Raw genomic sequence first — 12,684 nt, forward strand, 5'->3', positions numbered from 1 at the left:
TTTTCACTCCAGCTTCCTCCCCTAACTAACCTCATCTTCAGTCTTCTGCTTTGGGTATCTTTCAATTCCAATCAATAACTTCATCTCTTTGTACCATCCCCATACCCTGATAGACACCCTTCTTTTATAAATCCTGAACTCATCTCACTGCGGATAAAGTCTATGAACAGCCTAAATCTCCCTGTTCTACACCTAATGGCAAACCACATCCCACCCTTTAGTTCTCGGCTTAAATATCATTATTCCAAGAAGGCTTCCTGACTATATTTAAAGACATTCCTTCCAATTTATTCTGATCCCCCCTTTTTTAGTATCCTTGATTTTTTTACTATGTTTGCTGGCATAGGTATTTCCCCCACTAGAGAGTAATAACATTCCATGAGGGCGGGATCACATCTGATTTGTTGAAAGCTGGGATTCCTAGTAGCCAACACAGTGTCTGGCACATAATATGTACTCGATAAATACTGAATGAAAGAACAAATAATACAACAAATCTTCTCTATACAGAACCTTAATATTCTAAAAAGACATCCTATACTTAAAGCTGCACGTGGCCAAAATAATATGTGCACATGATTTTCATTTCAGTATCAGTCATAAAAATAGAAAATCATAATCAGTCTAAATATCCAACAGTAATGAACCAAGAAACCAAACACAATGTAAAATGGAATACTATGCAGTTATAAAGAACCCACTCAACTGTCTCCTTACAGACCAATCTCTAAGATGTATTACAAGTGGAAAAAGGAAAGGTACACTAAAGTTTTATCATTTGTATATAATAAAGGGTGACACATAAGACAATGGTGGAAGATGGAAAGAGGTGGAAGGAAGACTTCAACGTATGCCTTTTTGTATTTAAAAAAATTTTTTTAATTGTAGTTGGACGTAATACCTTTATTTTATTTATTTACTTTTATGGGGTGCTAAAGATTGAACCCAGGGCCTTACACATACTAGGTGAGCACTCTACTAGCCACAACCCCAGCCTGCTTTTTGTACTTTTTGAATATGCAATCATAGGACTATATGACCCATTCAAAACATTTTTGAGTGAATTAAGGTTTGGAGGTACAGCTAAAAGGCCTATCTTCCTTCCTCTCCACTTGAAAGTTGGAGAGCTCTAGGGAAAGGTGGTAGTTGGATAAACAGAAGCAACCTCACCACTACCTATGCTAAAAGGCTCACATTTAAAATGCTTTCTAGGGCTGGGGTTGTGGCTAAGTGGCAGAGCACTTGCCTCACACATGTGAGGCACTGGGCTTGATCCTCAATACCACATAAAAAAATAAAAACATTATGTCCACCTATAACTAAAAAATATTTTTTAAAAATGCTTTCTGATCTCTTCCTTTAGCAAATATCTATCCTTTACCATGTCCTAAGAAGAGAATGAAATGAGCTAACCTACTCCAGTCTGACTTACCTTTTCTGTGTTCAGCTACTTTAGCCCTGTATTTACCTCTTCAAACTTTCCTCAGCATGGATGTCAGAAACTATCCAACATGGGAAGCAATTTGATTTTCTGTATCTCTTTCCCACCTCAAGCTGCCTTAGGAACCTAACCTTCCAGATAACATTTTTAGTTCTCAACCCAGCTCAGGGCCTGTGAGGTTATAAGAGGTCTATTGACAATCACACTGTCAGCCTCATCCATGTCCAGGTCTGTGCTCACCACACTCAACCATATTTACTTCTTAGTTCGCCCACCTCAGGGATCTTACCTATAGCTGGGACAACACTACCAACTTACCTAGATACACTTCACACTGTGCCATCCCCTTGATAGCCATTTCCTGGGAAAGCCTTTACTAACCTACTATACTAATCAGAGCCCTTATTTATATACTCATTGAATACCATATGCTTTCCCTTTAGCAACTGTCCATTGGAAATTTAGTTATTTGGGCAATTTTGATGGTACTAGTATCTATGTGACACTAATAAAAAGAAATGCTGCCTATTATGATAACCCATTGACTTTCAGACACATCATGACTTCAGAAATATTGAGTCTTAGAATCAATGAAATATGCTAAGTGCACATCAATCCCATTAACTTGGGAAGGTGAAACAGTAGGATCAAAAGTTCTAGGGCGGCCTCACCAACTTAGTGAGGTCTTAAGCAACTTAGCAAGAACCTGTCTCAAAATTAAAAAAAAAAAAAAAGAAATTAATGAGATATAATGTCTGTAGTCCCCACCCCAAACTCTGAGGGACAGGGGTAGGTGCTAATATTAATTGGCTTAACAACTGAATGGTCTTTCCACCAAATAGCAGGGATCATTGGTAAGGCCTAGGAGTTACTGAGGGAACACAAGAATGTCAGAGGTGGAAGGGACTTCAGCAGAGAGGACTACTCAAGGTAGTCCTCTCTTTTCATATGAAAAAGAAAAGGGAGAGTAATATCCAAGGTCCCATGACTAATTAGGGAGAACCAGGACTGCCCTCTAGCCTGTCTTCCTTAAAAGCACAGCTCCTGCCATAGAAAGCATCTGTTTTTCACACTAATCTCCCCTGCAAACTAAGTGGTTAAATCAGCAAGGAGCCAAGATTTTTTTTTTTTTTTTTGCTTTCTCTTAGAGTGGTTTCTTATAATTTAATCTACAAAATCTCTAACATTCAAAACCTTTCAATAGGGGCTGGGGCTGTGGCTCAGTGGTAGAGCGCTCACCTGGCACCACATACAAAGTAAACAAAAAAAAGACATTGTCTCCACCTACAAGTAAAATAAATAAATAGATAGATAAATAAATGTGTGTGTGTAAATAAATGTGTGTGTGTGTGTGTGTGTGTATCTCAAACCTTTCAGTAAAGCCCATCTCATCCCATACCCTTGGCTCATCCTGACTCAATGGCTTTCCTCCTCTTCACATAGGAACTGTTAGATTACTTTCATGTATTTTTTAAAATTCTGTTTTGTCTATTGCTTTGTTCAAGATGATTCAATATTCACCTCCTTCAGGTTCCCTTTATACTATCCCCCACACATACACACATTCCTACCTGTGTGTATCCCTCTGGGATAAATGCTACACTTTGTAGCAGTGACATGCTGCTCTGTGAATGTTTGCTGAGTAATGTGGGACGAGCTCACTCCTCACTCAAATGGGGATTTCCCTACATTTAGGAATCAAGTTTTCTCCTTTTAAACATTCCTTGAATGCCTAACCCTTGCGCTGTACACAAAGTGTTGTGATAAAATTTAGTCTCATCCCTAACTTTATTAGATTTTTGCATACATAAAAGTGTGCTGCAATTGTGTCCAGGTATGTTTGTATAAATTCCCAGTACATTCTTTGTTGTGAGAGAGAGAGAGAAGTATCTTGGCAGAAGTCTCTCTGGCTTAAGAAAAGCAAACTGGAATCAAGTACTGGCATGGGAAAATCTAAATAATAAAAATTGACTGTATATGATCACCTTCATCTTAAGATGAATAACCGTGGCAAGAATTCATACACTGGCCTATTTTGGTCAGTTCCCTGCAGAGGATAGAACAAGGGAATGCATATAAATTACTATGGAATTCCCAAAGCTCACCCTTCCCAGAGATTCCCCTGTGCTATGCATGTCCTTTCTTTCCTTAAACACCTGTCCCTCTTCCACTTGCTGCAATGGCAGCACAATTGTGGATCTGCTTGCATTTCTAGGTGAGACTATGAAAAAGATATTAGTTTAAGAGTTTTAAGAATGGGAGCTGAAAGAAGCAGATCCTGCATCTTCCCTGGAATAAAAACATACTTAGGGGCTGGGAAGAGATAATAAAGAAACACATGATCAAGATGAAGGACCCCTTCCTTGGATATGCCCCCAACAAGATTTATCAATTATTCTCAGCATTCATATTTGAGGGTATTCTTAGAACTGAGCACTCAGGAAAAAGAACAAAAAGAGAAAATGACAAAAATGAAGAGACAGAGAGAATGGAAAATGGGAATAACAACCATTAGCAGATAATCTTTACTGAGCACTATTATGGGCCAGATACTATGCCAAACACTCCATTTAATCCTCACAACCCCATCTAAGAGGTTTTTATGCCCATTTTATATGTAAAAAAGTGAGGTTCAGAGAGATTAAATTACTTACTTGACCAAGGTTTCAAGAGATTAAATGGCAGAGGCAGGTTTGGAATCCAAGCAGTCTGATTCCAAAGCCTGTGCTTTCAACCACTCCACAAAGCTGCCTCCCAGCAAGGAGGAGGGCACTACAGATGGTACTTCTCATTCTCAGATTCAATCCCCTGTTTTCATATCACCCCAATCTTCATACACTCCTGAAATCCTCAGAGAACCAAGGGATCCCAAGGTCCGCCTGGTCTGACTCATTCTCCCTCCCTGGAGGTGTTGGAAAAATGAAGACTGGAAGGCACATCTCTCAGAAAGAGGAGGCAGTCATCAAATAGAAACAGCCGAGGGCTCGGGCTGTAGCTCAGTGGTTTAGCATCTGCCTAACATGAATAGCCTTGGATTGGAACCCCAGCATTGTGTGGTGGCAAGGAGAGAAAAAGAAATAGCTAGAGACCAACTGATTACCCTGAAGTTTATCTACCTGCTATCCTTCTTTAGCCACCCCCATAGAGCATTAACCTTTCCATTCCTGATCCAAGACATTCCCACTCGGCACTCCTGTACTAGCTCTACTGTTCCTCCTACTCTCCAAAGAGCCTGGGGGGCCTTTCTAGAAAATGTATTCCCTGGCTTCTTTGACTCCCTCATCACCTCCTCACTCTCCCTCTTTAGAATAGAATGTTACATCTGGTCCTGGTCTTTCTAGAGTCAGGGTTCAACCTCCTCCCATTCCTCCAACAGAATTCCAGAGGCCCTGGCTAGCGGGCTGAGCCTTGGAGGCTTTATGTCTCTCCTCCCCCACATCCCTGGGGATTTTCTCCAGCCTAGCTGAAGGCCTTGCCTCCTTCATGCTTCCTCACGTACTAGAACCCATTGGCCTTAATTTCATCCTCAAAAACTGCCCGATTTCGGAGCTGAAAGAGATCTGGGATACCATTTTCTTTTTCTTTTTTTTTTTAAATCAATGAGAAATCCGAGGCCTAAAGAAAGGTAGTGACTTGCCCAAGGTCACACAGAGTAGTTACAGTTTGCTGATGGCAGAGCCAGGGCTGGGACCAAGAGGCCTCTGCTCTTCAATCTTTCGGACCACCCAGCACCGCGGTGAGGGCCAGAAGCCCTCCTTACCTCAGGAGACAAGGCTTTGCAAATGCGGGGAAAGGAGGGAGTCCCCTAGCGGTCCTAAGGGGCACCCAGGGCTTCCAAAGGGAACAACCACTGGGACTGGGGGAGGGGGAGGGGGCATGCCAAATAGCCCAGGAAAAGAAACTGTGGTCACTACCTCTCCCCTTGTCCTGTGGTCTCCTCATCTCTCACCCTCTCTTTTCTTTCTCAACCTTTCTACCCAAACCCATCCTTCACTTATTTCCTCCCAACCCTCACCCAGTCGCGCAACTCTCGTCCGCCTCAGCACCCGGCCGCACGCCCCCCCGCCATGCTTCATCATGGCCTCCCCCGCCCCTTCTCCCCCAAATCCCCGCCTCCATCCCCTTCCTGGGCTCCTACCTCACCCCTTGCTCCCCTCGTATTCCCTTGGGGTCCTGGGGACCCCGGTTGACCTCCCCGCCCCCCAGGCCACGGCCCGGGCCGCAGGGGGCGCTGTGGGACCGCCCCGGGCCCCTCCACCCCCGCGCGGGGACGTTACCATGCCAGAGCCTCCGAGCAGCTGGGCCGGCTCGGCCCACCCGCCAGTAAAAGCCGCTCTGATTGGCCGGGCCGTAGCCGGGAGGGCGGGGCCAGTCGGGGGTCGCACCCCTTCATGGCCGGGACTCCGGTTGCTCCCGCCGACTAGCGGAGCCCCCAACCGGCCCGGTGCGCCCGGTCCGGACCCCGCCCCCCGACACGGACAGCCAGGCCCCACCCCCGCGCCGCTGGGTCCAGGACCCGCCCCCAGGAGGCGGGGCGCGCCTGCCCCCCGCCTCTGACTGACAGACTCTGGGCTCCGCGGAGCAACTATAAGCTAGGTTCCCGCCGCCAGCGCTCTTCAGCTACTCTTACCTCCAAACCTGCCTCCAGCACCACATCGCCTGAGGCCGCATCCCCCGGCCTTCACTACCCCGCGGGCGCTCAAGACCAGAGGATGAACCGAAGCATTCGTTCCAATATATAGGACACTTTAAACTTTTGTTATTTTTGCACTTTTAAATTAATTAACCCATGAACTATTTACTGAGCGTACCTTTTTCAGGCACTAAACAAAATATGAAATTAAAACAAAATATGTTTAATGATAAATCCCCCAAATCCCTGCCTTTATGGGCTGTACACGTGCTTTTCACTTGACCCTGAAGTTACTTACGGAATCTGGAAGCTACTTTTGAATTCATAAAGTGGTGAACTCAAAGAGAGCGGGGACCTGATCTTTTATAGGAATTAAAAATGTGAAATACGTATTACGCAAATAAGAGACTTGTAACCCCAAACACCCTTGGAAGGCTCTGCGAATTCTCCAGGAAAGAAGATATTTCAGGTCCGTCATTAGGCGCATGAACCCCAGTTTGGAAGCCACCTTCTAAAGCCAAGCAGTGGTTCTCGGGCCGCAAGTTGTGTAGATAGGCTGCAAGGACACGAAATTATTGACAGTTGAGATATACTTTTTAAATCACCTTCTATAAGTCCTTGCACAGAAGGTGCTTCTTGCTACGGACAAGTCTTCGAGGGAATTCCAGTCCTTTGATCTCTCTGGGCTTGGTCTCCAAAGACACTTGGGCGCGGTAGTCCACGACGGTAATCCCCGAGACTGGAGAGGCTGAGGCTATAGGATCGCAGGCTAGCCTGGGCAAATTAGCGAGCCATCCTGTCTCAAAATAGTGTAATAATCTAAAAAGGGCTGGGGGTCTAGCTCAGTAATAAAGTGCCCCTGTTCGATCCCCAGCACCCCCCCACACACACACACACACAAAATGACAGCTACGGTTGCTGTTGCCCTAGTCTCTCCACCCTGCCCCAAGGTGACAAGGATGGGAAGTGATCCTGGTTTCAGAGCCTGCACCAGCTTCTTGGTTGGATACCTGCCTCTCAGAGGACGTTGCTGATGACCTGGGCCTAAGGAGTAGCCAGTTGGCAGCTGTTTGCAAAGAGAGGCATGAACACAAGCTGGGGTGTCCATAGGACTCTCTATGAGGCTCTGTCAAGAGCACAAAGGGGCCAGGCAAGAACATTTTCTAGTGTAGAATTCTGGAGAGTTCAAAAATTCTCATTTAGAACCTGATCTGCCAGGACCTTATGAAGGTATATTTTTATAAAGTTAGCAATTTAAAACATATTTAATAATTTGTTAACTTAGTCTATGACGTTGAAATATTTAGTATGTAGCTAGGCATGGTGTCACATGTCTGTAATCCCAGCAACTAGGGAGACTGAGGCAGGAGGATTGCAAGTTCAAGGCCAACTTTAGTAACTTAGTGAGACCCTGTCTCAAAATTTTAAAAAAGGGCTGAGAGTGTAGTTCAGTAGTATAGAACCTCTGAGTTCAATCCCCAGTACCAAAAAAAAAAAAAAAAAAAAGAAAAGAAAAGAAAGAAAGAAAGAAATAGTGTGATAGTGTGTGAGTCATTTATAGTCTTGCCTCATAGTCTTGTCTCAGCCTCCACAAATAACATGGGCAGGGCAGATTTGAGAATTTAGTTCTTTTCCCATCATCTGCTATCTGCCAAATTTAATTCTATAATAATTTTTTGTTAGTTCAATCTTCAGTTCTTACAACACTATGACTACTTATGCTATTAAGAGTTGAGTCAGGTAAACAACTAAAACTTCCTTTCCTGCAAAAAATTTTATTTTTCCTGGAATTAATCATTATCTTGTGTTTTCTTTCTTTTTTAATGATTAATAGAAGATTTATGAAAGCAAGAAAACATTAGTTATCATTGCCAGACTTAATATATTAAATGTTCAGTGTAATTTCCCTTCCCAGGTAAGTTTTTCCTTCCTATCCTATTAGTTTTGAAAACATAATACCATAAAAAAAGAGATCCAATTCCAATCAGAGCACCTAAGATTAAGTTCTTGGGAGTGGGTCTGAAATTCAGATAGATATTTGCTGATCTTGCATAGGTCCAGTGAATTAAGGCAGGATCTTCCATGACCCTTTTGTGGTTATGGTCATGGTTCTGAATGAAGCAGATAATCCTGTTTAAAGCCAGGCTTTTATGGCCAACCACTGGGTTTGAGTCTTCCTGATTTCCAGAGAAACTAGGCTGGGTCCAGAGTAGGGGGCAGAGTGGCCAGGTGTGACACGTTATACTTTGGGAATGACATCTTGGAACCCTGGTGCCTATCTTGTGTTTTTATTTGCTTAATTTTCTATGTATTTATTACAAGATTTGCTTCAACTCTTCCCACAAGAGTTTGTCTGCATCTCTTCTCAGAATAGCAGGATACAGTAGATATTCTACACATTTCATCATCTGTTTTTTTTTAATTAGAGCATTATAGTTATACACAGTAATTGGGTTCATTTTGACAAAAAGCAAACATGCATGAAATTTGATTTACTACATTTCTGTTCCCATTCCACCCCTCCTTTCCCTTCCCTCCTGACTCTCCCTAATTCTCCTTCCTCTTCTGATCTTCCTTTCACTCTTATTTTGTTAAATTAATTCTGCATTTCCTTCCCTTTCCTGTCCCTCATCCCTCCTGATCTCCTTCAGTTCCACTGATATTTCCCATATTTTTATGATAACCAATCCCTTCCCCCACGACTTTTCTCCCTTATTTTGCTCTAGCTTCCACATATGAGAGAAAACATTTGACCCTTAATTTTCTGAGTCTGGCTTATTTCACTTACAGATGTTCTCCATTCCATCTTTAATTGCAAATGCCATAATTTCATTCATTTTTATGGTTGAGTAAAACTCCATTGTGTTTGTATTACACTTTCTTAATCCTTTCATCTATTATGGGCATCTGGGCTGGTTCCATAATTTGGCTATTGTGAACTGTTCTGCTATAAACATCGATGTGGCTACATCACTATAGTATACTGATTTTAGTCTTTTTGGATTAATACCAAGGAGTGGGATAGCTGGATCATATGATGGTTCTACTCCCTAGTTTTCTGAGGACTCTCCATACTACTTTCCAGAGTGGTTGTACTAATTTAAAGTTCCACCCACAATGAGTATACTATTTTCCCCACATCATCACCAACATTTATTTTTATTTGTGTTCTTGATAACTGCCCTTCTGACTAGAGTGAGATGAAATCTTAGTATAGATTTGATTAGCATTTCCCTCATTGCTAGAGATGTTGAACTTTTTTTCTTTTCCTTTTGCCCTGGAGATTGAATCCAGAGGTACTTCACCCTGAGCCACATCCCCAGACCATCCCACCTCACCCCCACCCTTTTTTGTTTGAGACAGGATCTCACTAAGTTGCTTAGAGCCTCACTAAGTTTCTGAGGCTGGCCTAAAACTTGCAATCCTCCTGCCTCGGCCTTCTGAGTCACTGGGATTACAGATGTGCATCATTGCACCTGGCTAGTGATGTTGAACATTTTTTCATATATCTGTTGGCTACTTGTGTTTCTTCTGAGAAATATCTGTTTAGTTTTTTTGCCCATGTATTGATTGGGTTGTTTTAAGCATTTTAAATTCTTTATATTTTCTGAATATTAATCCCCTTTCAGAGGAGGAGCTGGAAAAGATTTTTTCCCATTTTGTCCATTTCATCTCCTTGAAGCAATCTCTGCTGGAGTCTTCTGACAAGCTCCAATCTTTATCCCTGACCCTTGCTGCAACATCTGGGAACCAGGCATCTTCTTTCCCATTCTCTTGGCCACTTTTTTTTTTTTTTGACACTGTGCTTTGTTGGGTCTTTTATTTTCTATATTCCTTGTCTTTTTCTTTCTTTCTGGATTTACTACCCCTGCCCCCACTTTCTTTCCCAGTCCTAAAGATCAAACTCAGGGTTTCCCTCATGCTAGGCAAGTGCTCTACTACTGAGCTACAGCCCCAGCCAGGCAATAGACTTGAGTTATCCCATTGATGATTTTCTCCCTTCCATCTTCTCTGTTCTTTTTTAGAACTCCTATGATTTGAAAGTGAGAGAGGAGAGAGAGAGAGAGAGAGAGAGAGAGAGAGAGAGAGAGAGAGAGAGAGAGAAAAAGAGAGAGAGAGAGAGAGAGAGAGAGAATTTTTAATATTTATTTTCTAGTTCTCGGCGGACACAACATCTTTGTTGGTATGTGGTGCTGAGGATCAAACCCGGGCCGCACGCATGCCAGGCAAGCGCGCTACCGCTTGAGCCATATCCCCAGCCCCAGAACTCCTATGATTTGATGATGAACCTGCTGGGCTTGTCCTTATAATTTATATTTTTTCTCTCCAATTTTCCATGTTTTTTATGTTTCTGGGAGAATCCATCCACTTTATTTCCTTCTATTGAATTTTTTTCATATTTTAAAGATTTTTATTGCTCTCACTTTATTTTATTCTCCAAATATTTCTTTTTGCAGCATCTTATTTTGTTTCAGGTTACAATAGCTTATCTTGTCTTGAAATATATTACTGGAAGCTTTGTTCAATTTTTCTTCTTTCTGCATAATCTCTGTTTGCTCCAAATTTCTTTTTCTGTGGGTTTGGTCTCTGTCTTCCATATTACGTTCTTTTCTTGGAATTCTTATAATCATTGGTTGTCTGTTCACACTTAAGGATAGGCTACCAAGAAGATGATTGGAAGTGTAAGCCCCCCCCACCCCATGCACTCAAGTACACATGTGGGTTTGTTGATCATGAACTGCTCTGCACAGTGATCTGGCTGGGAACTTCTGATGGTAGTACCTGTTCTTTCCTCTCAGAGGGTCAGACAGTTGAAACTGCTAAATCTCTGGTCTGGCACAACCAATCCCCTTTGCCATGCAGTTGCCCTGCTAGCTTTAGTATCTCTTCTCTGGTCTGAGTATTTGCTCATCCAATTGGTTTCCTTTTTTCCTAAAATTGTGCTCTTGTCTCCTTTCCTGTTTTCCTGTCCTTAGTGGATTTATTCCTTTAAAAATATTTGTTATAGTTTTAGTGGGCTTCCAGTAAAACAAATTTAGATGCATGTGTTCAACCTACCATTTTTACCCATAAATCTTAAATATAGTCTGTTTTTAAATAGCAGTTTAAAAATACTCATATATGTATGTTCTATAAATCCAATTTCTGGGTTCACCAAAATAGGCTTCTTGACATTGAATGACTTTATAATACAAAGATGTCATGAAGTTGAACTTTTAAATATTTACTAATAAGATACTATATTTATTTATTTTAATGAGGTTAGCATAAAGGTTTATTTGAAAAAGGTTCAGCATAAAGGTTTATTTGAAAAAGGTTTATTTGGTCACTATTTTTTAAAGTTTGTGACCATCTCTCCTGGGCTAGTGACCACCCAAGTGTAGTCTCTGAACTGTGATGAAAGCGTTGCAGCTGGCCACAGAGCTGCCCATAGGGAGAAGGGCTCAGAAGGACTAATGTCTGGAAAATGAAGCCAGAGTATGAAAAAGACTTGCCACACAAGAGAGAAAATATTTACTTTTTATTTGTACAATAAATTTATTTTGTTTATTTATTTTTATGTGGTACTGAGGATCAAACCCAGGACCTCTCACATGCTAGGTGAGTGCTTTACGGCTGAGCCACAACCCCAGCCCCGAGTTTACTTCTTTGCTCCCTTCAGTGAATTCCTCACTTCTTACCCCTTGCATAACTCTCTACCCACAATTCCTCCACAGTCTTAGGCATATAAAACACTGCTTTTGTTGTGTGTATGTGTTGATATTGGGGGATTGAACCCAGGGGTGCTACACTGAGCTACATCATCAAACCTTTTTATGTTTTATTTTGAGACAGGGCCTAGCTAAGTTGCCTGGGCTGGTCTTAAACATACGATCCTCCTGCCTCAGACTCTCAAGTAGCTAGGAGGAGAGGCATGATCCTAGCTACTTGAGAGTCTGCACTCAGAAATGTTGCATTTTAAAAAATCAGTTTTATTGAGGTATAATTTAACTATAATAAAATGAATTAATTTTAAGTGTACAGTACAATGAATATTCAAAAATATGTACAGTATTGTGATTATAACCATAATCATGACATAAAACATTTCCCTCATTCAAAAACTTTCTTTGTGCCCTTTTGTAGTCAGTCTCCTCTTGTCTTATCCAGCTCCTGGCATCTACTGATCTGTTTTCTCCACTATCTTCTTTCTAGAATTTCATGTAAGTGAAAACATAGAGTTTGTAGGGCTTGTGTCTGGCTTCCTTCACTTAGTACATATAATTATTTTGAGATTTTCCATGTTATTGCATGTGAGTAGTAGGTCATTCCTTGTTAGTATGAAGCAGTACATTTTATCGCATAGACATACTGCAGTTTGTTTCTTCATTCACCAATTGGCGGGTTTTCATTGTTTATAGTCTGGGTTATCATAAATAGAGCCACTTATAAATATTTTATATAGGTATTTGTTTTGATTTATTTTAGTAAATACTTAGGAATGGGATTGCTAGGCTGTTTGGTAGTATGTATTTAACATTTTTTTAATAAAAATTGTCACATTGGCCAGTCATGATGGTACACGCCTGTAATCCCAATGAGTCAGGAGGCTGACAGAAGAATTGCAAGT

At 41.7% G+C, this 12,684-nt stretch overlaps 1 protein-coding gene and 1 pseudogene across 8 annotated transcripts in view; both read right to left on the bottom strand.

Moving 5' to 3' along the window:
- Prpf40b (pre-mRNA processing factor 40B) overlaps positions 1-5,813 on the bottom strand; it is a 58,157-nt gene extending 52,344 nt beyond the window's left edge. For 2 of the 8 annotated variants that reach the window (XR_003302411.2, XM_026407051.2), the window contains exon 1: positions 5,719-5,813. Coding sequence is in view for 4 of the 8 variants with exons in the window: in XM_026407051.2 (XP_026262836.2) it covers positions 5,719-5,721 (3 nt within the window). In the remaining 4 variants the exon portion in view is untranslated. Of the gene's footprint in view, positions 1-3,426; positions 3,445-4,095; positions 4,191-5,579; positions 5,694-5,718 lie in introns of those variants that run through there. The other 6 variants (XM_026407052.2, XM_026407050.2, XM_026407054.2 and 3 more) reach the window with 5 other exon arrangements.
- A 2,154-nt stretch (positions 5,814-7,967) lies between these two features.
- On the bottom strand, positions 7,968-8,333 carry LOC113195465 (NADH dehydrogenase [ubiquinone] 1 beta subcomplex subunit 4 pseudogene; annotated as a pseudogene).
- Between the last annotated feature and the right edge of the window lie 4,351 nt (positions 8,334-12,684).

Source organism: Urocitellus parryii, chromosome 5 (assembly GCF_045843805.1).
Source record: "Urocitellus parryii isolate mUroPar1 chromosome 5, mUroPar1.hap1, whole genome shotgun sequence".
Classification (NCBI taxonomy): domain Eukaryota; kingdom Metazoa; phylum Chordata; class Mammalia; order Rodentia; family Sciuridae; genus Urocitellus; species Urocitellus parryii.